General features: G+C 42.4%; 1 protein-coding gene across 1 annotated transcript in view; it reads right to left on the bottom strand.

Annotated features, from left to right (window-relative positions):
• Positions 1–27,387, bottom strand: part of SLC25A21 (solute carrier family 25 member 21) — a 577,980-nt gene that overhangs the window by 181,361 nt on the left and 369,232 nt on the right. Inside the window, exon 3 of the mRNA XM_077262656.1 lies at positions 7,680–7,728. Within this exon, the coding sequence (XP_077118771.1) occupies positions 7,680–7,728 (49 nt within the window). The remainder of the gene's footprint in view (positions 1–7,679; positions 7,729–27,387) is intronic.

The following is a 27,387-nucleotide window of genomic DNA, read 5'->3' as shown; positions in this document are numbered from 1 at the left end:
AAAAACAAACAGCACATACTCACCAGCGCGTCCCCCAGCCTCTGCTTCCTGACACTGACTGAGCGCCGGCCCTAAACTGAAAGTGAAAGCACAGCGGTGACGTCACCGCTGTGCTGTTAGGGCCGGAGCTCAGTCAGTGTCAGGAAGCAGAGGCTGGGGGACGCGCTGGTGAGTATGTGCTGTTTGTTTTTTTAACTTTTACGCTGGTAACCAGGGTAAACATCGGGTTACTAAGCGCGGCCCTGCGCTTAGCAACCCGATGCTTACCCTGGTTACCCGGGGACCTCGGCATCGTTGGTCGCTGGAGAGCGGTCTGTGTGACAGCTCTCCAGCGACCAAACAGCGACGCTGCAGCGATCGGCATCGCTGTCGCTATCGCTGCAGCGTCGCTTAATGTGACGGTACCCTTACAGAAAACGTTTGACCTCTGTCATTGCCAGCAAAGGACATATAACAAAATATTGAGATGAACTTTTGTTAATGACCAAATACTTATTTTCCACCATAATTTGCAAAATAAATCTTACCAAATCAGACAAGGTGATTTCTGGATTAGTTTTCTCATTTTGACTCTCATAGTTGTGGTCTACCTATGATATCAATTACAGGTCTCTCTCATCTTTTTAAGTGGGAGAACTTGCACAATTGGTGGCTGACTAAATACTTTTTTTCCCCACTGTATTAGCAATCAAAGTATTCGGTACCTATTGAGCTAACTATAGTTAAGTCCAAATGGGTGGTATTAGACTTTTCACTGGGGAGGAGGGACAATCAGAGACTGGAAGCAGAGGTCAGCGTGCCAGTCACTGGTGGCACATGGCAGTGAAGTCTTGTGCTGCCTGTCACTTGCATTCTGAAGTCAGCTACCGGTTCTGCTCCGGCTATAGCAGAGGACACAGGGAGCGGGTGAAGGTGAGTAGAATTGTTTAATTTTTTTATAATTGTTGGAGAAGAACTGCAGAACAGGGACAGTATTACTGGAAGAAGCTCAGGATAGAGCACATTATACCAGGATGGAGGAAATATATTACTATAAGGGGTCAGGATGGGGGCAATACACCAGGAAGTGGCCCTGGATGGAGATATTATACCAGGATGGGGAACATTATACCTGGAAGGGGCACAGCATGGGACACATTATTACAGAAAATGGCCAGGATGGGGGACATTATGACAGGGAAGGGTTCAGGATGGGGGATATTATTACATGAGAGGGGCAAACCCACGTCTTCACAGGATCTGGAATGCTACAAGGACCCATGCATCTGACGAATAAGCAGGGGTTTAGGCCAGGAACAAATGTTGCATTGGGGCCCATCAGACTCTAGTTACACCATTGCTGGGGACATGTACTTCTTTTCCCTGTATAAGTTGCTATATGATAACACCCACTTGGACTTAACAGTTAACTCATTAGGTGCCAAATACTTTAGATTGTTTTAAATTTCGCCTCTCCATTGCAGAAATATTAACAAACAAAACAGTTTTACTCTGCTCTGCAGCCACTATTACATTGCATCTACAGTTCAACATCAAACATTTTGGGAAAGGTTCTCAACATCTATTTGGGGATAAAAATTAATTTTGGCAATTGAGCTGCATTACAAATTATTCATCGTGTAATAAATGAAAAAAAACACAAAAGATTCTCAACTCACCTACCAGACCAGAGCTCCTACTCCACACTATTCCCCGCTAGTCTCCTGGCATCAACATCTGGCAAGGCATGTCGCATGACTGCTACAGTCAATCAATGACCATTGATTGTCTGCAGCCTTCATATCCTGTTTGAACATGTTTGGATAGAATGTGAGGGCTGCATCAGGTCAGCAGCTGATGATTAGGTGCAATGGTCATATGACAACCCAGTCAGATATTGATGCCAGGTGACTGACAGGGGACAAAGAACTAAATAGGCAGGAGAAGCTCCTGTATTGTAGGTCTACCCAAATATATACACTGCTCAAAAAAATAAAGGGAACACTTAAACAGCAGAATATAACTCCAAGTAAATCAAACTTCTGTGAAATCAAACTATCCACTTAGGAAGCAACACTGTTTGACAATCAATTTCACATGCTGTTGTGCAAATGGAAGAGACAACAGATGGAAATTATTGGCAATTATCAAGACACCCTCAATAAAGGAGTGATTCTGCAGGTGGGGACCACAAACCAAATCTCAGTACCAATGCTTTCTGGCTGATGTTTTGGTCACTTTTGAATGTTGCTTGTGCTTTCACACTTGTGGTAGCATGAGACAGACTCTACAACCCACACAAGTGGCTCAGGTAGTGCAGCTCATCCAGGATGGCACATCAATGCGAGCTGTGGCAAGAAGGTTTGCTTTGTCTGTCAGCATAGTGTCCAGAGGCTGGAGGCGCTACCAGGAGACAGGCCAGTACAACAGGAGACGTGGAGGGGGCCATAGGAGGGCAACAACCCAGCAGCAAGACAGCTACCTCAGCCTTTGTGCAATGAGGAACAGGAGTAGCACTGCTAGTGCCCTGTAAAATGACCTCCAGCAGGCCACAAATGTGCATGTGTCTGCACAAACAGTTAGAAACCGACTCCATGAGGATGGTCTGAGTGCCCGACGTCCACAGATGGGGGTTGTGCTCACAGGCCAACACCGTGCAGGATGATTGGCATTTGCCACAAAACACCAGTATTGGCAAATTAGCCACTGACACCCTATGCTCTTCACAGATGAAAGCATGTTCACACTGAGCACATGTGACAGACGTGACAGAGTCTGGAGATGCCGTGGAGAGCGATCTGCTGCCTGTAACATCCTTCAGCATGACCAGTTTGGCAGTGGGTCAGTAATGGTGTGGTTTCTTTGGAGGACCGCATAGCCCTCCATGTGCTCACCAGAGGTAGCCTGACTGCCATTAGGTACCGAGATGAGATCATCAGACCCCTTGTGAGACCATATGCTGGTGCAGTTGGGCCCTGGGTTCCTCCTAATGCAGGACAATGCCAGACCTCATGTCGCTGGAGTGTGTCAGAAGTTCCTGCAAGATAAAGGCATTGAATCTATGGACTGGCCCGCCCGTTCCCCTGACCTGAATCCGATTGAATACATCTGGGACATCATGTCTCGCACCATCCACCAACGTCACGTTGCACCACAGGCTGTCCAGGAGTTGGCGGATGCTTTAGTAAAGGTCTGGGAGGAGATCCCTCAGGAGACCATCCGCTGCCTCATCAGGAGCATGCCCAGGAGTTGTAGGGAGGTTATACAGGCACATGGAGGCAACACACACACACAACTGAACATCATTTGCTTGTCTTGAGGCATTTCCACTGAAGTTGGATCAGCCTGTAATTTGATTTTCCACTTTGATTTTGAGTATCATTCCAAATCCAGACCTCCATGTGATATTCATTTTGATTTACATTGATCGTTTTTATGTTGTATTGTTCTCAACACATTCCACTATGTAATGAATAAAGATTTGCAACTGAAATATTTCATTCAGTGATATCTAGGATGTGGTATTTTAGGGCTCCCTTTATTTTTTTGAGCAGTGTATTTTTTATTTCACATACCACCCTGGGCCCATTAAGGATAAAGAGGTTGTCCACTCTTCAGCAAAAAAAAAAAGAAAAGGTATAATTTCCTCCCAGACAAGCTCCGTTCCATCAATCTCCACTTTGTGTCTGTGAGGCGGTCACCTGACCTAACAGCTGATCGGCTGCAGCCTTCACTATTCTGGCAAACTAGTGACCTATCTGCAAGATCAGCAATTATAATATGATCAATAGAGGTTTGACTCCTTGCCGTGTACACTGATGTGGCTGGGCTTCGGGCCTAATTGCAATTCCAGCTATAATGTATGGCGACGTTCAGAAGTAAATATAGGAGGAGTCGGCACTTGCTGGATAGGCCATCAGCAGTCTTTACATAAATCAGTAATGTGGATGTGCGGATGCCAGGGTTCTCCATTCTAGTGATTACTGGAGGTCCCTGCAGTCAAACTTTGACTAAGCATTTACAGTATACTTAATTCTGGCACTGCTGTATTTTCCACAAGATAGTGCAAGATTTAAACTTTAATGGATTTTTCAGGGTTCTGCTACTTTTGATGGCTCATACTTTGTTGTGGAGTTATGGAAATCACAAGATTGTCCATGCTACCACAACCTGCTGCATCTCTGGACTTGTCTCCCATTGAGCACATCTGGGATGTCGTAGGTCACCAATTGCAAAGGGAGCTGCCAGCATTGGATCTTGATGATATATCCAAGTGCATTCGGTGTGGCAGCATATTATTCAGAAATCATTAATAACCTCAGCGATATCATGCTGTGCAAGTGTGGAGATTTATGTGCGTGGCGCTCATATTCGAATGCTACTGCATAAATATAGATGTTTTGAAAATCGTGTTTCCATTTTTTCATCATTTGCATATAATTACCATGTCTGTCCATCCTATTATTTCCATCATTCCACAACTTTTCGTTCTTGGTGTTGCAATTTCAATGTTGAAGACTATGTAAGTATGAAATTTACTATATCCTATAAAATGCTGGGAAAAGTTTTGTCAATTCTGTCTTTGTTTTATATATTGCCCATTGCTGTGTGCAACATATCTACAACATTACATGCTGACTGACAATAGCAAGAGCTCTATGAATCAGTGGCATGTACACCGACGTGACTGTTACACCCTATTGACAAATGAAGTGTCAACCTCTCGTCATTTTAAACCGTCCATCAAAAGTGACACTGGATGAAATATATTGTGGATAAACAGCTTTCCCCCCCCCCTCCATTGTACTAGTCACACTGTACTGACCTCTGCTTCACTTCATCCACCGAAAATTAATCAATCACCCTCATGTCAGAGATTTCAACCGAGCTGTCCACTTATGATGAAGAATAACCGGGGTGGAGTCCGGACCTGAATAATCCCTAAGGCTGCGATCAGTCAGAGATGATTGTTCTTTTATACTGTAATTCACCATTAATCCCGGGTAATCTTACTACTTCACAATCTGAATCGGTCTCACTTTTACCTAATCAGTTTATAGGAGACGCTCGTCTCCTGTGGTGAAGAAATAAGAATACCTGCCATGATAAACAGCAGGAAATGACCCCTTGATGCCCCGCACAGAATATGACGTTTTAGTTCTCAGTCTTGTTTTGTGGCTACCTTATACCACGTCTGGTATCTTGTTCTGTTCGCTTAGAGGAAGAACGCGATTTATATTTGTTTTTGTGAAATCACTTATTTGACATACAGTAGGGTCCAGAAATATCTGGACAGTGACTGAATCTTCGTGATTTCGGTTCTGCATGACACTATTTTCTTATTTAAAATAAAAAAATGAGAATCTGTTGAAGTACAGACTTTCAGTTCAGTTGAATGGGCTGAACAAACATATCCGGTGAAACGTTTATGAATTCCAACTATTTTTCTACAAAGCTTCCTCATTTCAGGGGCTCAAAAGTAATTGAACAAATTAACTTTATCATAAATAAAATGTTTATTTTTAATAATTTGCAGAGAATCCTTTGCAAAAGGCTTTTCCAGACCACTACTGCAGCAGACTTCAGTTGCTGCTTGTTTGTGGATTTCTCTGCCTGAAGTTTGTCTTAAACATGTGATATGCTACCTGATGGGGTTGAGATCTGGTGATACACTCGGGCATTGCAGAATATTCCACTTTTTTGCCTTAAAAAACCTCCTGGGTTGCTTTCGCAGTATGTTCTGTGTCGTTGCCCATCTGTACTAAGAGTCCCATCCAATCAACCTAGCTGCATTTGGTTGAATCTGAGTCCTGTACACTTCAGAATTTATTTGGCTGCTTCAGTCTTCAGTCACATCATCAATAAATAGTTTCCAAATGCAAATGCCATACCTGGAATCAGCTCCAGACCTTTTAACTTTTTAATTGATAACAGAGTAATGAGGGAATAGCCCATGCAGTTCATCATAAGCTTTTGAAAAATTGTACAATTACTTTTAGTCCCTTGAAGAAAAAAAGCAGCTAAATATTAAAGAGCTGTAATTCCTGAAACATTACTCCAATTAAGAAGTGAATACCCTCAAATTAAAGCTGAGAATCTTTACTTACAAATGCTAAAATTTGTGTCACTGTCCAAATATCTCTGGACCTAATGTAAGAAAAACCCCTTAATGGTATATATACATATATACATATATATATATATATATATATATATATATATATATATATATTTTTGCTGTTTCCCGCCAGCTAACGCTCGGCACGCTCATTGCTACCTAATTAACGCTGCTGGTGATTATTCAATTAAATGTACGTTTACCTTGGCTGAAGTGGTTGAATTACATAGAAAGGAAGTGCTGCGTGTGGTAATGTGGGGGGAGGAGCCTCATGTGGTAATGTGTGGGGACAGATCCTCGTGTGGTAATGTGTGGCGACGGAGCCTCGTGTGGTAATGTAGGGGGACGGAGCCTCGTGTGGTAATGTGTGGGGACAGCCTCGTGTGGTAATGTGTGAGGACGGAGCCTCGTGTGGTAATGTGTGGGGACGGAGCCTCGTGTGGTAATGTGGGGGGGCGGAGCCTCATGTGGTAATGTATGGGGACGCAGCCTCGTGTGGTAATGTGGAGGGACAGAGCCTCATGTTTTAATGTGGGGAACGGAGCCTCGTGTGGTAATGTGGGTGGACGGAGCCTCGTGTGGTAATGTGGGGGAACGGAGCCTCGTGTGGTAATGCAAGTCTATGGGTCCGTGGATGTGATGTAATGGCCGTATCTAAATAAACAATTGGTGGAGAGCACCAGGATGGCTGTGCATTTATCAGAAGGAATGTTTATTTTATTATTTTATAGCATACTCCCAATTGGCCCACGTTTTCTTCATCACGAGCAACCCCTTCAAAGGTCTAAATGGCTCATTTCGAATAAGGGATTTCACAGCTGATTTTAAACTTTGAGTACACAGCTTTTTTTCATCATTGTCTTTTGAAAGGAATAGGAGTGATTTTTTTCTCTTTTAGCAGGATCAGTTGCATTCTTTCATAACATTTTAACATTTATTCATTTTTAATGGATGGGGTATGAGTTTTGTATTTACAGCATACACCGTGAGGTGATATATTCTATGGGTCAGTAGAAGCGATCTTCTATTTTTAGGCTTTATCATGAAAACATTTGCTTTAGTGTTACCACAACTTTTTATTTTATTTTACAGGTATGAGTTGACATTTTTATTGGTAGCATATTGTTGTTTTTTTTTTTTTTTAATCACCGTTTAATTCCATTTTTAAGAGGTAGAAAGAACAAAAACAGCAATTTTTTTCCTTGGCATTTTTCATATTTAGGTCGTTAGTGGTAATATTAATGGGTCTTTTTAATTTAAAAAAGGCACTGTGGAAAAAGTTTTCTTCTGCTTTTTTAGCACTGAATTTAAGCATTTTTCCTGCCCCACTAGAGGACCTGACCCTGTAATAATTTGATCACTCTTCGCCAACTTCTGTATGACGGTGTATTAGAAATTCTATTTAATGCGGTCACACGTCCTTTTGCAGGGATTACTATGTGAACAAAGATAGCTACTTGGCTGACATGATATGCCTTCGGCACCTTGTGATTACCTGATTCTCCCCTTGTCCAACCACTTGGATGCTAGTTAATGTAAGTTATTAGTAAGATAAGAAACTGGCTTTTGTACCCAAACTTACCGTGTTTTTACCACATCTAGGGGGTGCATCAGGCAAATTTCCACCAGACCTGTAAGAGACAGAGATAAAGTCATCAAAGCAAAACAGGGTTTTCAGAGTTCTCAAATGTTACTTCCCAATTTCTTAAAAAAAAACATGCTATAGCACTCACTAATGGTTTTTGTAAAATAGAATTTTTGTCTGTAATGAATCAAAAGCAGTATAATATTAGCAGCTCTCTTTACATGCTTTGAGCTGAAAGGGCTTTTCTGGTTTCATAAAACCTCTCTCAATGGATGCAGTTTGTAAAACAAACAAAAAAAACAACAAAAATAACAACCATACTTTACTCATCCTCCCCAAGTCCAGCGCGGAGTCTCCCTCTGTTGTTGCTCCAGGTGTCTGTTGTTGTCTGCAGTGCTGACGTCATATTAACAGCACTGCAGTCAATCAGTGAATGCAGTGGTTCTGTCCGAGTTGACAGCCCTAGCCGCTTAAAGTCACTAAGCTCACTGATTGGTTGCAATACTGTTTATATGACATCAGCGCTGCAGACAACAACAGACACCGCAGCAGCGGAAACTCTGTGTTGGACCAAGGGAGGGTGATTAAAGAGTTTTGTTTTTTTAAACATACTGCAAGCAGATCAGGAAAAACCTTTAGGGCATGTGCACACGTTGCGGATTTTGCTGCGGATCCGCAGCGTTTCTGCAGCTGCGGGTCCGCAGCAGTTTCCCATGAGTTTACAGTTCAATGTAAACCTATGGGAAACCGAAAATGCTGTGCACATGCTGCGGAAAAAAACGTGCGGGAACGCAGCATGTCACTTCTTTGTGCGCAATCGCGGCGATTCTGCACACATAGGAATGCACTGATCCGCTTACTTCCCGCATAGGGCTATGCCCACCATGCGGGAAGTAAGCGGATCATGTGCGGATGGTACCCGGGGTGGAGGAGAGGAGTTTCTCCTCCAGGCCCTGGGAACCATATTTGTGTAAAAAAAAAAATAATTAAAATAAAAAATAATGATATACTCACCTCTCAGCGCTGCACGCGGCCGTGCGGTCGCAGGGTTGCTATGCGAGCAGGACCTGCGATGACATCGCGGTCACATGACCGTTACGTCACGAAGGTCCTTCTCGTGTAGCATATTTGGAACCGGACCGCCGCGTGCAGCACCGAGGAGATCGGGACGTCGGAGGGTGAGTATAACCATTTTTTTTTATTATTGTTAACATTACTATTGATGCTGCATATGAAGCATCAATAGTAAAACAAGTGCAGGAGTAAACCCGCAGCGGAAATCGCAAGACAAACCGTGATAATCTGCAGGGATAACCGCAGGGATAGCCTAAGGCTATGTGCACACGTAGGAAGGGTCCTCTGCGGGTTCTCCCGCAGCGGATTTGATAAATCCGCAGGGCAAAACCACTGCTGTTTTTTCCTGCGGATTTATCGCGGTTTCTATTGCGGATTCCAAAGGGGGCTGGGCATTTGGACAATGCTATCCATCTAAAAAGTCCATAAATGATAAGCTTATTATGTAGTATCCCACTGCCAAGACCCTGTGCAATCATCTCTTATTATTGGTAGACTGCATTTTAAGCATTACACAGCTGTCATTGAAATTGGTATACAACATGTGAGTCTTCCCAATAGGGCACATGGAAAGGGGTTGCCTAAATCAGGCGGTCTTTTTTTTTCAAGGGGTGGTAATATTGATTACTTATTCTTTTTTGGTAAGGTTCAACTCTTAGCATCCCTGCTGATAACTGATAAGTAGATCCAGCAAGTCCTAATGCTGCTTTTTTTGCAGTGCCCTGTACACCAGCACGCCATATATTTAGCAACGGCTATGCAGTGTAGTGAATGAAGAGTCTGGAGCTCTAAGGCCTCTTTAAATCATTTATCAAGAGAATGCCCAAATCATAATCTTATTCTGCAGCATTGTCTGTAGAAAGTATTGACCCGCAGCAGTCCCTGCCCTTTTTGCTGATCACTAACATAAAACTACAGGTTTCTTCATAGAAATGTCTTAAGAAATATCTGGTCATATGCCTGCCAATAATCACTTAAAGATCCAGGTCTTGTTTGGGTGAAAAATGATCCCTTAGACAAGTAAAATGCTGTCATTTAGAAGTAAATCAGAGCAGACGACATTCTTTCTTCGGAGGTATCCCATTACATTACTGATAACTGATAACAGCTGTTATTCCTTTCACTTCACCCTTACTACAAGACAATGCATCAAGCAATGGTGAAGTGAAGGATCATCACATGTCAGCAATGGAAAGCCCCATCAATCCAAGCTCCGTAATGCCATTCTCAGCCTATGACAAACCTTTCTGCTTTAAAGGTTCTCTGATTGTAGACAGATTAGATGGTGCCCCCCACTGCAGAGACCCCCAGTGATCAGGCAAGGTTAATTCACTCAGCAGCATCACTGCTGGTGAAATCAAGCATTACACAATGTCAAAACATTTGGTACTGTAATGCATGGACATGTTGGGTCCTCCAGAGACAAAATTTACAGCCACTCCAGGTGCAGACAATGAGAACAGAGAGCCGCTGTGCAAAAAAGGGAATATGGGCTTATGTTTGAGAACAGTGAGATGCTATATATAGACCTCCTCATTGACATATCAATGCACTACCAGTTGTGTGAAGAAGCATAGTGTTTTCTTACATTGCATTGGGCTTCCTGGCATGTAGGACCTCTAAGTTAGTGTATACTATATAGAAAAATATTAACATTTGTGTGTCCTCAGTGGTTGACACCTTTTAATAGCTAAGTGAAAAGATGGTAACAAATTGCAAGCTTTCAAGGCTATTCAGGTCTCTTCATCAGGCTCAGAATTACACAAAATCTGAAGTCACATATTTATACACGACAGGACACAGGAATAATACATGTGGTCAAAATTGTTGGCACGCCTCATTGAATGACAGAAAAACCCACAATGGTCACAGAAATAACTTGAATCTGACAAAAGTAATAATAAAAAAAAATCAATGAAAGTGAACAAATGATAGGCAGACATTGCTTTTCAACCATGCTTCCACAGAATAAAAAAAATAAAAATAAAACTTATGAAATAGGCCTGGACAGAATTTGTACCCTTGAAAATAATGTGACAAAAGGGACATGTTAAATCGCGGTGTGTCCACTAACTAGCATCACAGGTGTCTACAATCTTGGAATCAGTGAGTGGGCCTGTATATAGGGCTACAGATACTCACTGTGCTGTTTGGTGACATGGTGTGTATCACACTCAACATGGACCAGAGGAAGCGAAGGAAAGAGTTGTCTCAGGAGATTAGAAAGAAAATTTATAGACAAACATGTTAAAGGTTAAAGTTATAAGACCATCTCCCAGGAGCTTGATGTTCCTGTGACTACAGTTGCACATATTATTCAGAAATTTAAGATCCAAGGGACTGTAGCCAACCTCCCAAGACGTGGCCGCGGGAGGAAAATTGATGACAAATCAAAGAGACGGATAATATGAATGGTAACAAAAGAGTCTAGAAAAACTTCTAAACAGATTAAAGGTGAACTTCAAGGTCAAGGAACATCAGTGTCAGATCGCACCATCCGTCGTTGTATGAGCCAAAGTGGACGTAATGGGAGATGACCAAGGAGGACACCATTGTTGAAAGAAAATCATAAAAAAGCCAGATTGAAATCTGCCAAACTACATGTTGACAAGCCGCAAAGCTTCTGGGAGAAGGTCCTATGGATATATGAGGCAAAAATGTAACTTTTTGGCAAGGCTCATCAGCTCTATGTTCACAGACAGAAAAATGAAGCATATCAAAAAAAGAACACTGTCCCTACTGTGAAACATGGAGGAGGCTCTGTTATGTTCTGGGGCTGCTTTGCTGCACCTGCACAGGGTGTCTAGAATCTGGGCAGGGTACAATGAAATCTCAAGATCAAGGGATTCTAGAGAGAAATGTGCTGCCCCGTATCAGAAAGCTTGGTCCCAGTCACAGGTCATGTGTCTTGCAACAGTATAATGACCCAAAACACACAGCTGAAAAAACCAAGAATGGCTAAGAAGAAAACATTGGACTATTCTGAAGTGACCTTCTATGAGCCCTGACAGGTATTTTGGCCCACATACTTGTTGAGAGGTGCAGGAGTCTCATTGACAGTTACAGGAAGTTACAGGAAGTTCAAAAGTCCAAGATGTGTGACATTTATAATTTTATTAATTTTAACAATATGTATACTGTAAGGTGGCCGCCAGACGAGTCCTGGTGGGGAAATATGTGTCATTGCAGCTATTAGCTGCATTGATGTGAGCTCGGAAGAATGCTCCATCACGTATTGTGCTGAGTTATTTGGCCATTCCAGAGCTGGGTTTTACGAGCAGTCATAAGAGATGGGTGGCAATGACTGCTCACATGTCCCAACTCCAGGGGCGTGGTTTGGATAATAAATTGGAGGCCAATTGCCTCATTCAGTGTCTGTGGCTGGAGGTGTGGAGACATCCATTGTGTGTGTGCTAAAGACACTGACCTGAGCGGGCGGACCCGCAGTGCTATATGAACTGTTTATTTTTCTGTTTGTTAACTTTGTGCCGGAAAAGGCTGTTCATTTGTTTTTCTATCCAGAGCAGATTATGCCATTTTAATAAACTTGCTTAGACATTTCAGCAATACAGCTTCCTGTGCCTACCTCAACCACAGCCAAGTGAGTACAGATCCCTACAATACCGATTTCCTCCCTTTTTGCGGCTTCCTCTCTTCTGGGAAGGCTTTCTAAAAGATTTTAAAGCATGTGGGGATTTTTGCATTTATCCAAAAGAGCATTGTGAAGTCAGACATTGAATTTGGACGAGGGCAGAGTTCATAATCTTCATTCTAGTATATCAAAAAGTCGTTGAATAGGTTTAAGGTCAGGGCTCTATGGCGCAAGTCAAGTTCTTCCAAACTAAACTTACGTGACGATGCAATTATGGACCCTGCTTTCAACAGTATGCAGTGTCATGGGGTACAAAACAGATCCTTCTCCAATCTGTCCCTCAAAGTTGGAAACTATAAATCTGTTGGTATGTGGAGGCATTAAGAGTTATATTCACTATATTCACTGGAGCTACTGCATCTAAGCCAACCCTTGAAAAAAACAACCCCGTAGCAATGTTGCTCCATCAAACTTTACAGGTGGCACAATGCAGTCAACAGCTACTGCTTTTCTGGCATTCGCCTAACCCAGACTAGTCCATCAGATGCTAGAGAGAAGTGATTTGTAACCCCAGACTTCCACTGCTCCAGAGTCCACCTCTTTATACTACTCTACTTTCCTGTGCCTTTTTATTTATTGTGTCAAGAACAGCAGGGTCACACATATCCCACCCCTGCCACCAGTTTGTCAAAGATAACAGCCGGGGGGGGGGTTCAAGCTCTGCTACCACTTTGTCACGGATCCCACCAGTCTGTCATGGATAGCAGCTGGGGTCAAGCGGATTCTACGACTGTTACCACTTCGTCACAGAGGACACCAAAAAGATCACACAGATCTCACCACTGCCAAGACTTTGTCAGAGGAACGCGACTCCGCTGCCGCTAAATGTCAGGTCAATTCCGCAATTAAGTGACGAGTAATGAACAAGGTAGTGACTGCTTCCACTACTAGGCTGGTTATTGGGGGACTCATGGCGAGCATATGGCATATACACCTCCAATTCCAAAGCATGAACTATATGTATATACCCTGGTACGGTCACTGCCAATTCCACAATAACAAAATAAAAAAAGAAATCACTACTAGAGACCAACACTAATCATTTATACAGGCCAATAACACCAGTTACAGGTAGATATGTCTTCAGGGGGAGCCGTTTACAGAGCAAGAGGAACAGAGCTATAACATTTTATATATTGAATCCAGAAAGATAGGCAGTGTTTCTAAAAAAAAAGAAAAAAAATATAAATAGAAAATGTGAACAAAACAATACGATATATATAATTATATCAAATAAAAAGGAATAACGGAAGAGAATTACTAATCCCGATGTTGTAGGAATTTCTCTTATCTTTATGGAGTGAAGCACTCTGATTGGGAAAATGGAACATGTTTACAGCGAACTAGGTCTTCTAGAGTGACAAATCACCAAACCCAATTTCTGCTTTTTATTAGATCAAAGTTATGACCGCTCCCCCTGATGAGCTCATGTGGGGGCTGGTTGGGGGATGTACTCGCCTCTGCAGAATTTTATGAGATTCCCAGCTTACAGAATGCGTTATGTCCATCCTTTCCCTACGGCGTCGAAAATATATCTCCCCTAAATATTGTATAGATGAAAACCCCAATATCCATATCTGGACAACGGAAACAGAGTACCTTACTGCAACTGTTCAGCTTTGTTTTGTTTTTAAAAGAACAAGAGTTATCTCTGAAAGTGTTCGATTTTCCATTTCTCTCCCTCTTGAAAATACAAATCTCAGCCTTTCTCTTTTCCCCAGCAAATCTCCCAGCTGTAATTACCTGGTCACTGCAGGAGGCCCCTACTTTAATGGAAATTGAAATGTTAGCCCTATTTCTCCTCTCCCAATTAATTAATGTCTTCCCTATGTGTAATGAATCCCATATGTTCAATGTTAGGGTTCTACTTCAATACTTCAATAGGTTGAAGTGTCAGCTCATTCTAAGTCCTCTCTTCAGAGATGTCTTTATGGATTTACATTTTTTTCTAGGACAGATTTCTCAAGCACATATAGAGCCATAGTCTTGCATGTCTTTGCTTGGCTTTGTAGGATTAAAGGACAAATGTATACAGACATTCTTGATAAAAATCTGTTGCCACTTACCAGGGTGATGAAGATAAAGATGGACATTTCAGCAAGACATTGATCCCAAACACACAGTTAAGGAAACACTCAACTGGTTTAAGAGAAAGAAAATAAAGCTGCTAGAATGGCCCAGACAATCACCTGACCTGAATCCAATAGAAAATACACTGCTCAAAAAAATAAAGGGAACACTAAAATCCAACATCCTAGATATCACTGAATGAAATATTCCAGTTGTAAATCTTTATTCATTGCATAGTGGAATGTGTTGAGAACAATGCAACCTAAAAATTATCAACATAAATCACAACTAATATCCCACGGAGGTCTGGAGTTGGAATGATGCTCAAAATCAAACTGGAAAATTAAGTTACAGGCTGATCCAACTTTAGTGGAAATGCCTCAAGACAAGGAAATGATGTTGAGTAGTGTGTGTGGCCTCCACGTGCCTGTATGACCTCCCTACAATGCCTGGGCATGCTCCTGATGAGGCGGCAGATGGTCTCCTGAGGGATCTCCTCCCAGACCTGGACTAAAGCATCCGCCAACACCTGGACAGTCTGTGGTGCAACGTGACGTTGGTGGATGGGGCGAAACATGATGTCCCAGATGTGTTCAATTGGATTCAGGTCTGTGGAACGGGCGGGCCAGTCCATAGCTTGAATGCCTTCATCGGGAAGGAAATGCTGACACACTCCAGCCACATGATGTCTGGCATTGTCCTGCATTAGGAGGAAACCAGGGCCAATCGCATTAGCATATGGTCTCACAAAGGGTCTGATGATCTCATCTCAGTACCTAATGACAGTCAGGCTACCTCTGGCGAGCACATGGAGGGCTGTGTGGCCCTCCAAAGAAATGCTACCCCACACCATTACTGACCCACTGCCAAACAGGTCATGCTGAAGGATGTTGCAGGCAGCAGATAGCTCTCCACGGTGCCTCCAGACTCTGTCATGTCTGTCACATGTGCTCAGTGTGAACCTGCTTTCATCTGTGAAGAGCACAGGTGCCAGTGGCAAATTTGCCAATCCTGGTGTTCTGTGGCAAATGCCAAGCATGTTAAATTGATTGTCAAACAGTGTTGCTTCCTAAGTGGACAGATTGATTTCACAGAAGCTTGATTTACTTGGAGTTATATTCTGTTGTTTCTGTGTCCCCTTTATTTTTTTGAGCAGTGTATATGGAAGCAACTAAAGATCAGAGTTCATAGAAGGCACCCACAGAAGCTTCAGGATCTGAAGAGTGTTTGTGCGGAAGCGTGTTTGTGTGGAAGAATGGGCCAAAATCACACCTGAACAATGCACGTGACTAGTTTCTCCAAAGGAGAAAGTCCTGTAGGAGTCCCGTAACTGTCATTAAATAAATTAAATTAATTTAATACATTTCAGCAAGTGTGTTCAATACTTTTTCCCTGCGTCATTTCTCATTATTACACATAACTTACTATATGGACATTCATGGTTTGATATGTTTGCCTGTGTGGATTGGATGACCTGTTACCGACATCTGATGAGAATTTCATGTCAATAGCACCATTAGAAATATACAATGCTCAAAAAAAATAAAGAAAACACTTTAACAATAGAATATAACTCCAAGTAAATCAAACTTCTGTGAAATCAAAGTGTCTACTTGGGAAGAAACACAAAATGTTTGACAATCAATTTCACATGCTGTTGTGCAAATGGAATAGACAACAGATGGAAATTATTGGCAATTACCAAGATACACTCAATAAAGGAGTGGTTCTGCAGATGGGGACCACAGCTCAGTGCCAATGCTTTCTGGCTCATGTTTTGGTCACTTTTGAATATTGGTTGTGCTTTCACACTCGTGGTAGCATGAGACGGACTCTACAACCCACACAAGTGGCTCAGGTAGTGCAGCTCATCCAGGATGGCACATCAATGCGAGCTGTGGCAAGAAGGTCTGCTGTGTCTATCAGCATAGTGTCCAGAGGCTCGAGGCGCTACCAGGAGACAGGCCAGTACACCAGGAGACGTGGAGGGGCCACAGGAGGGAAACAACCCAGCAGCAGGACCGCTACCTCAGCCTTTGTGCAAGGAGGAACAGCAGGAGCACTGCCAGAGCCCTGCAAAATGACCTCCAGCAGGCCACAAATGTGCATGTGTCTGCACAAATGGTTAGAAACAGACTCCACAAGGATGGTCTGAGTGCCCGACGTCCACAGATGGGGGTTGTGCTCACAGCCCAACACCATGCAGGACGCTTGGCATTTGCCACAGAACACCAGGATTGGCAAATTCGCCACTGGCACCTGTGCTCTTCACAGATGAAAGTAGGTTCACACTGAGCACATGTGACAGACGTGACAGAGTCTGGAGATGCCTTGGAGAGCGATCTACTGCCTGCAACATCCTTCAGCATGACCGGTTTGGCAGTGGGTCAGTAATGGTGTGGGGTAGCATTTTTTTGGAGGGCCGCACAGCCCTCCATGTGCTCACCAGAGGTAGCTTGACTGCCATTAGTCACCGAGATGAGATCCTCAGACCCCTTGATACCATACGCTGGTGCGGTTGGCCCTGGGTTCCTCCTAATGCAGGACAATGCCAGACCTCATGTGGCTGGAGTGTGTCAGCAGTTCCTGCAAGATGAAGGCACTGAAGCTATGGACTGGCCCGCCTGTTCCCCAGACCTGAATCCGATTGAACACATCTGGAACATCATGTCTTGCACCATCCACCAATGTGACGTTGCACCACAGACTGTCCAGGTGTTGGCGGATGCTTTAGTCCAGGTCTGTGAGGAGATCCCTCAGGAGACCATCTGCCGCCTCATCAGGAGCATGCCCAGGCATTGTAGGGAGATCATATGGGCACGTGGAGGTCGCACACACTACTGAGCATCATTTCCTTGTCTTGAGGCATTTCCACTAAAGTTGGATCAGCCAGTAACTTCATTTTCCACTTTGATTTTGAGCATCATTCCAACTCCAGACCTCCGTGGGATATTTGTTGTGATTTACTTTGATAATTTTTAGGTTTTATTGTTCTCAACACATTCCACTTTTTAATGAATAAAGATTTACAACTGGACTATTTCATTCAGTGATATCTAGGATGTGGGATTTTAGTGTCCCTTTTATTTTTTGAGCAGTGTATTTACTTAGAAAATTGATGATGTGTTCAATACTTATTTCACCCTCTGTATGTATGTTTGTATGTATGACTATATTATATACAGTGGGTGAAATAAATATTGGAGCCCTTGAACAGGAGTTTTTAATTTAGACCACACACCTTCTGGAACAGTTTTTGTTCTTCTGTACCCCTCTGTTCCAAAGTTTTCCCACCGGCATTAATTGTGCATATTCTCTCTTCAAACACCCCAGGTGTGTACCACATAAATTAATTTTTGACCGACAGCTCCATCCTCCACCATTGTGTTCACAGGTGTTTGTATACTAAGGCTATGTGCACACACGTCAGTATTTTCTGCAGAATTTTCCTGAACAAAACCGGACTTTTTCTGCAGGAAATCAGCATGCGTTTTTCGCATTTTTACTGCTTTTTTTTTCACATTTTTTTCCGGAGCTTACCCAATGCAATTAAATAGCAGTAAAAACGCGAAATTAATGAACATGCTGTGCTTTTTACAGGGATGTGTTTTTTTGCGAAAAAAAAAACGCAACATATGCACAAAAATTGCGGAATGCATTATAAATTATGGGATGCATATGTATGCGTTTTTAAAGCATTTTTATCGCGTTTTTTCGCTATAAAAACGCGATAAAAATCCTGAACGTGTGCACACAGCCTAAGGATGTAAATATTATCAGAACTGAGATGCAATGACGGTGGGCATGGTGCTTTTCAGCACTGGTACTCACCCCCTTCAACTCACAGGCCCCATAACAGAGTCCCATGGCCTGCTACAATAACAGCTCGCCACTTAGTGTGTCACAATTTACTTTGGCATATAATATATCAGAAAAAGCTGATAAACCAAGTCATATGTCCACCATTAGAAATATAAAACCTGCTCTAATACAAAACATTATGCTGTAAATAGTTACTACAGTGTGGGCTATGGAGAACAGCCCCATGCATCTCGTGTGATCACTTATCGGGCCTCATCCATCAGAGCCGTCTCACAGTAAAGCTGTCAGTCATCCATAGCAACCAGTGCTCAGCTTTCATTTTACCTCAGTAGTGTATGAAATGGCTGAGGCCCATAATATCATTCCTGCCAGTCGGGCGGCTCTCTGAGCAGTGTTGTGTGTGAGGGTCCAACATGGCGTATTGTGATGGTGGAGGGCAATGTACACACAGGTCATTCAGAGAAACACACAGCTGTTTTACCGGAGAATTTCCAGACTTTCCCATTCCAGCGTATCCCGTAATTGGGTCTGGATGCCGTTCTCCCATTAACCTATTCAAAAACACTTGTAAAAAACAGGACTCGTGGTCCACCCTACAAATACAGAAATGCACTTTTAGCAGCACTGGGTTTATTACCCCAGTTTATATTTTTCACGCTTGTTGATCTTGACCATATATTAGATATCAAAAAATATGTATAGTTAGGAAAAAAATTACTTCTAAGGCACGAACAATGCAGTTTTCTGTGTCATCCAAAATGGCCGACAGATACAGTAGCTACAATCTCCTCCCCTGTTGATGTAAGGAAGAGAGAAGCACTGGAGCACAAACTTCTGCTTAGTCAGACAAAATATTATTCACCCTTACGGAAGCTGATGACATGATATGATGCGTGACATACGGGGATAGAAGTATAAACTGTGGCACATGTAGCTACTTTTATTTTTATCATGTTGAACCGTTTTCTTGTCTCTTTTCCTTAATCAGGGTCTTTTTTTTTGGCTGTAGCAGTAGCTAGGGGTCAGCAAAACTGACAGCATCCCCCACAGCCAGGTGAGCCTGCAGTGACAGATGCAAACAGGCAGCTTGTAATTAGCTGGATCTCCGCCAAGCCAAATATTTCAGATCAGTTTCCTTAACAATCTGCTTTAATCATTTATTAATAGACTTTCTGGCTGGGATACAAAAGGTGAGGTTGAAATAACAGAAGAAGAATGCCAGCCAATAAATCATCGCAAGCTTGCAGTGCTGACACAGAGCTAACCTCTCCAAGTGCTGCTCAGGCCACAATCAGGGCATGATCCTATGCCAACCTGCCCACCTGACCATGGAAGAAGAGTCCGAAAACACAGGATACAGCTTCTGGGAAAATTGCATACCGTAATTAACTACTGCCTAATAAATGTCATCAGGAAGAACACCTTTCAGAACAGGACCAAACTACAGGGCTTCAGAGACTTCTACGTTACTCTCATTTACATGAGCAAAGTAGAGTCAGGTTTGGACTGGCAAAACCTGGAGAATCCTCAGGTGGGCCCCCCTCTTATATGAGCAGTACTTGGCACAATACACTTGAATCACTGTGTACAGACAAAGGCAGCATCTTATTCATTTAATCTACCCAGGTTATTGTTACATAAATTTGTGACTAAGGAAAATGTTACATTTGCATGAAGCTGAAAAGTGGGGTCCTGGGGTTGGTTACTGGTGGGCCCATGGCACTCCAGTCCGACACCAAAATCCATCATTATCGCACCCAGAATAAAATGCACTGTTCTACAACTTTACTGACAAGACTGTTATCATTTACTGGCAAGTGTATGTTAACAATGCAATAACAGATTTTAGGCAAATTTAAGAAGTGCATTAACCACAAAATATCTGTTCAAAAATAAGTATGGCACTTCAAGAAACTATATACAACACAATGCAAACTACAACCACAGAGTAGAATAAAGGGTCGAGCTTGGGATCAGATCATTTCAAAAAATCACTATTGACATAAAATTGCTAAAACACATAATTATATGCAGAAATTGTCATGTAGGGGACGCTGTTATGGTGAAAGAGGTTATTAACCCCTTAGTGAAAGAGCCAATTTTGCACTTAATGACCGAGCCAATTTTTACAATTCTGACCACTGTCATGTTATGAGGTTATAACTCTGGAACGCTTTAACGGATCCCACTGATTCTGAGACTGTTTTTTTGTGACATATTGTACTTCATGTTACTGGTAACATGTCTTCGATATTACTTGCGATTATTTATGAAAAAACGGAAATATGGGAAAAAAATTTAAAATTTTGCAATTTTCAAACTTTGAATTTTTATGCCCTTAAATCAGAGAGATATCACACACAAATAGTTAATAAATAACATTTCCCACATGTCTACTTTACATCAGCACAATTTTGGAAACAACATTTTTTTTTTGTTAGGAAGTTATAAGGGTTAAAAATTGACCAGCGATTTCTCATTTTTACAACAAAATTTACAAAACCATTTTTTTTAGGGACCATCTCACATTTAATGTCACTTTGAGGGGTGTACATGACAGAAAATACCCAAACTTGACACCATTCTAAAAACTGCACCCCTCAAGGTGCTCAAAACCACATTCAAGAAGTTTATTAACCCTTTACGTGCTTCACAGGAACTGAAACAATGTGGAAGGAAAAAATCAACATTTAACTTTTTTTTGCAAACATTTTACTTCAGAACCAATTTTTTTTTTTCACAAGTGTAAAGAGAAAATGAACCAAAAAATTTGTTGTGCAATTTCTCCTGAGTACGCCGATACCCCATATGTGGGGGTAAATCACTGTTTGGGCACATGGCAGGGCTTGGAAGAGAAGGAGAACCGTTTGACTTTTCAATGCAGAATTGGCTGGAAATGAGATTGGACGCCATGTCGCGTTTGGAGAGCCCCTGATGTGCCTAAACAGTGGAAACCCCCCACGAGTGACACTATTTTGGAAACTAGACCCCTTGAGTAACTTATCTAGATGTGTGGTGAGCACTTTGAACCCCCAGGTGCTTCACAGAAGTTTATAATGTAGAGCTGTGAAAAAAAAAAAATCACATTTTGTCTACAAAAATGATCTTTTTGCCCCCAAATTTTTATTTTGACAAGCGTAACAGGAGAAATTAGACCATAAAAGTTGTTGTGCAATTTGTCCTGAGTACGCCGATACCCCATATGTGGGGGTAAACCACTGTTTGGGCGCACGGCAGGGCTTGGAAGAGAAGGAGCACCGTTTGACTTTTTCAATGCAGAATTGGCTGGAATTGAGATCGGATGCCATGCCAAGTGAAACTAGACCCATTAAGGAACTTATCTAGATGCTTGGTGAGCACTTTGAACCCCCAAGTGCTTCACAGAAATTTATAACGTAGAGCCGTGAAAATAAAAAAATCCTTTTTTTTTTCCTCAAAAATGATTTTTTAGCTCGCAATTTTTTATTTTCTCAAGGGTAACATGAGAAATTTTACCCCCAAATTTGTTGTCCAGCTTGTTCTGAGTACGGTGATACCCCATATATCGGGGGTCTACTGTTTGGGCACACATCGGGGCTCGGAAGGGAAGTAGTGATGTTTTAAAATGCAGACTTTGATGGAATGGTCTGCAGGCGTCATGTTGCATTTGCAGAGCTCCTGATGTACCTAAACAATAGAAACCCCCCCACAAGTGAACCCAGTTTGGAAACTAGACCCCCAAAGAGCTTATCTAGATGTGTGGTGAGCACTATGAACCCCCAACTGCTTCACAGAAGTTTATAATGTAGAGCCATGAAAATAAAAAATCATATTTTTTTCCACAAAAATGATCTTTTCACCCCCCAATTTTTACTTTCACAAGGGTAACAGGAGAAATTGGACCCCAAAGTTTATTGTGCAATTTATACTGAGTATGCCGATACCCCATATGTGGGGGGGGCACTGTTTGGGCGCATGGCAGAGCTCGGAAGGGAAGGAGCGCCGTTTTGGAATGCAGACTTTGATAGAATAGTCTGCGGGCGCTATGTTGCGTTTGTAGAGCCCCTGATGTACCTAAACAGTAGAAACCCCCCACAAGTGACCCCATATTGGAAACTAGACCCCCCAAGGAACGTATCTAGATGTGTGGTGAGAACTTTGAACCCCCAAGTGTTTCACTACAGTTTATAATGCAGAGCCGTGAAAATAAAAAATCATTTTTTTTCCACAAAAATGATTTTTTAGCCCCCAATTTTTTTTTATTTTAGCAAGGGTAACAGGAGAAACTGGACCCCAAAAGTTGTTGTCCAACTAGTACTTAGTATGCTGATGCCCCATATGTGGAGGTAAACCACTGTTTGGGCGCACGGCAGAGCTCAGAAGGGAGGGAGCATAATTTGACTTTTTGAGCGCAAAATTGGCTGTCTCTTTTGGAGACCCCCTGATGTACCTAAACAGTTGAAACCCCCCAATTCTAACTCCAAACCTAACACCAACACACCCCGATCCATAATCCTAATCACAACCCTAACCCCCAAAACACCCCTAACCCTAATCCCCACCCTTACCATAACCCTAAACACACCCCTTATCCTAATCTCAACCCTAACCTCAAAATCTAACCCTAATCCCAACCCTAACCTTAACACTAATCCCAACCCTAACCTTAACACTAATCCCAAACCTAACCCTAATCCCAAACGTAACCCTAATGCCAACCCTAATTCAAACCCTAATCCCGACACTAACCCTAACTTTAGCCCCAACCCTAGCCCTAACCCTAACTTTATCCATAACCCTAACCCTAATCCTAGCTCTAACCCTAGCCCTAACCCCAACCCTAGCTCTGACCCTAGCTCCAACCCTAACCCTAACCATAGCTCTAACCCTAACTTTACCCCCAACCCTAACCCTAACTTTAGCCCCAACCCTAACCCTAGCTCTAACCCTAGCCTTAACCCTAATCCTAGCTCTACCCCTAGCTCTAACCCTAACCCTAATTGGAAAATATAAATACATACTTTTTTTAATTTGATTACTTTTTCCTAACTAAGGGGGTGATAAAGGGGGGGGGGTTATTTACTATTTTTTTATTTTGATCACTGTGAAAAGATCTCATAGTGACCAAAATAAAACAAGAGGAAGAATCTTCCTCTCACGGCGGGCGCACTGCCATTTTCTTACCGGAGCAAGAAGCCAGCGGCCAGGAGAGGGGACCCCATTTCTCTGTCCTCTGATGTGTGATCACATCGGAGGACAGAGAAATTAAATGGCAAATCGCGTTTTTTTGTTGTTGTTGCGACTGCCGGCGCTGTGATTTAAGTACCCTTAACTGCCGCCGTTAAAAGGCGTATCGGCGGTCGTTAAGGGGTTAAGGAAGTGGAGATATAAGGAAACTAATAATAAACCTTTTTAGGTAATAATATGATGTGATAAAGATCTCCATTCCCTTATAAAAATAGAGTTTACAAGTAAATGACATCAGACCAGGATAAGGAATCAACTGATAACTCTGTCAGTATTGAAAAAGTGCTCTGTGCCCATGTTACCTTAGGAAAGAGATGTCAGCGGTTTCCAAATGGAGAGTACTCACCACAGCATCCCCTCACCACAGCATCCCCTCACCCCGACGCGTGTTTTGCCGCCAGCTTCATCCCCTTGTTTCCCCCTTGTAAAATAATAACACCTATATTAACGTCTGTTGTCGATACTGGCTCTCCCAATGATCACATGGCGAAACAATGTGGCCAATCAGCATCCACACATTTGAATGAATCACACACATCTGTAGGAAGTGAAAAGATGGGAGAGTGAGGTCAGCACTGACCAGTCGAAGGGATCACGTGACATACCAAAGTCACTCTATCCCCAGGAAAGCCAGTGCCGACACCTCTGGAATGGCGCTGGCACCAGTAGTGAGTGTAGGCATTAAGAATGGGTTGTCCAAGAAGCGGATAACCCTTTAATGTTTTTTTTTTTTGCTTTCTGAGGCCCTTTCAAGGCATATGGACATCATAGAGAAGGGCCACAGACACGATAACATGGATCTGTGAATAAAAACAATGAGTGAAGAGACACACTGGTTAAAACGATCGTAGACTTTACTGATAACAATTTTCAAAAGCGCACTGCTCTCTTCCTCAGGTCATGGTACAAACATCTTTTTTTAACATGTTATCACTAAGTGTTCACATTGCACAGAGAGACACTTCCTTATCAGTTCTCAAAACGCGCTGTCAAAAAAAAATCATGGATACCTATGGTTCGGCAATGCCCTGCACATGGGTTAAACAACATAGCAAATCAGAAGAACTATACTACATTTCTAATTGGAGGTATTTGCTAATATCATTATTACACCAACCACATATTGGCATGCGATCTTGGAGCTGGGAATATCTCTTTAGTATAAGTTCTGGAGAAGTTGCAGGGCTCGTAGATACAGTACATGAGGATCGTAGTTTGGTAGAATCAGTAATGTGTGAATGGGGTACTCCTTAAAACACTTGACATTTCACAGTTTACCTCTATGTCATATCCCGCAGTAAACCTTTAACAAAGCATGCAGAAGTTTTTCATGGAAAAAGTAAAATAAATTCATTTTCTCCCACCCCTCCCCTAATATACACACAAGCTGGCGCTCCTCTAGCTGTCAGCACTTCTTTCATTTCCTAGCAAAGGTCTCCTAATCGTATACCTAAATAAGTGGGATGGAACAAGCTTTGCTCACTGAAGACTTTCCATCGCAGAATATCATTTTCCAATGCCAGGTTCCCCCAGCTTTAAAAATGACTAGGCCAAAGAAATCCACTACGTAGAAGGCTACAAATGCTGAATTCTACATCACCAGTGATGATTGATAACTGAGTCCTTGTGATAATAAACATAAGTTATTACAATCTAGAAACTGTACTGTAACATTGAGTACATAGTGTACAAAGCAACTGCAGAGTACAGCTAGACACAAGAGAACATCTACGGCTTTTATCAGTATTTCAGGAAGCATAGACCTCGGAATCCATGTACTTTGCAGGTAGCATTGAGCCATCAATGCAAAAAAAAAAAATCCTTCTTCATTTCTCTTTAGAGATTTGTATGTATGAAAGTAATAGGATCCCTACTAACAGTATGGCAATCTTCGCTGTCTTAAGGTACCGTCACATTAAGCGACGCTGCAGAGATCTAGACAACGATGCCGATCGCTGCAGCGTTGCTGTTTCGTCGTTCTGTGGTCGCTGGAGAGCTGTCACACAGACAGCTCTCCAGCGACCAACGATGCCGAAGTCCCAGGGTAACCAGGGTAAACATCGGGTTACTAAGCGCAGGGCTGCGCTTAGTAACCCGATGTTTACCCTGGTTACCAGTGTAAATGTAAAAAAAACAAACACTACATACTTACATTCCGGTGTCTGTCGCGTCCCCCGGCGTCCGCTTCCCTGCACTGTGTAAGCGCCGGCCCTAAAGCAGAGCGGTGACGTCACCGCTGTGCTCTGCTTTATGGCCGGCCGGCGCTGACACATTCAGTGCAGGGAAGCCGCCGGCGGGGGACGTGACAGACATCAGAAGGTGAGTATGTAGTGTTTGTTTTTTTACTTTTACAATGGTAACCAGGATAAATATTGGGTTACTAAGCGCGGCCCTGCGCTTAGTAACCCGATGTTTACCCTGGTTACAAGTGAACACATCGCTGGATCGGTGTCTCACACACCGATCCAGCGATGTCAGCGGGTGATCCAGCGACGAAATAAAGTTCTGGACTTCTAGCTCCGACCAACGATGTCACAGCAGGATCCTGATCGCTGCTGCATGTCAAACACAACGATATCGCTATCCAGGACGCTGCAATGTCACAGATCGCTATCGTTATCGTTAAGTTGTTCAGTGTGAAGGTACCTTAACTTGCTAGTTTGAACTTTACTTATACTGAGGTAAGTGGCTTAAATAGGTTGTCCACTACTTTTTCATTGATGTCTTATCCTTAGGATAGGTCTTCAAAGTCTGATAGGTTGGGTTCAACCTATCAGCCAATAACAGCCAATCAGCTGTTATCTGTGTCGGCGGCTGCAAGTACACACTTGTGGAGCGGCTCCATCTTCTGGTAGTGGCCAAGGCAGGGTACTGCACATCCGCCTCCTAATGATTTGCATAGGAGGTAGATGTGCACTACCCTGCCTCAGTCACTACGAGAAGACGTAGAAGCTCGGCAAGTGAGTACTTCCGTCTGGCAGCAGCCGAAATCGATAACAGCTGATTAGCGGGAGTGCCGTGTGTCAGACCCCAACCAATCAGACATTAATTACCTATCCTGAGGATAGGTGACCAATGAAAAAGTAGTGAACAACCTCTAACATTCATTTCTTTTCAAAAATTCTTCTGTTTTTGCCCTTTTTATTTCTTCCCTTTCTCCAAAAGCCAAGACTTTTTTTTCTTTTACTTTAACATTCATTAAGAGCTTGTTTTTATGGCATAAATTGTAGTTCTGAATGACACCATTTGTTATATCATACAATGTAAGGGAAAATGTGAAAATAAATTCCAAGTGGGGTGAAATGGTGAAAAAAAAATAAAAAAAATTCTGCTGTTGTTTTTGAGGTTCAGTTTTTAAGGCATTCATTATGCAGTAAAATAACCTGCATTTAGGTTCCTTAAGTCAGTACGATTATGCAGATATCAAGATTTTCTTGTATATACATTTTATATATAATATATATATATATATATATATATATGTATCTTTCTTTCTTTTTTTCTATATAGCGCTAACATATTCCGCAGCGCTTTACAGTTTTGCACACATTATTGTCGCTGTCCCCGAAGGGGCTCACAATCTAAATTCCCTATCAGTATGTCTTTGGACATATACACACACATATATATTCAAAGGAAACCTGTCACCATGAAACTGTATTTTAATTTGCAGGCACCATGTCATAGATCAGGAGAACCTGAGTAGATTAATACATCATTTTGTGAGTAAAGATTCAGTATAGCTTGAGTTTTCATCATTTAATCTGGTCTTTCTGAAATTTTCAGATCATTTTTTTAAACTCAAATCCACATATGGGGGGCAGAGTGAGAGAAAATATTTGGGGGCGGGATGGAGATATA

Source organism: Ranitomeya variabilis, chromosome 1 (genome assembly GCF_051348905.1).
Source record: "Ranitomeya variabilis isolate aRanVar5 chromosome 1, aRanVar5.hap1, whole genome shotgun sequence".
Lineage (NCBI taxonomy): Eukaryota > Metazoa > Chordata > Amphibia > Anura > Dendrobatidae > Ranitomeya > Ranitomeya variabilis.
Note: the sequence above shows the minus strand (reverse complement) of the source record. Positions and strands in the feature narration are given on the sequence as shown.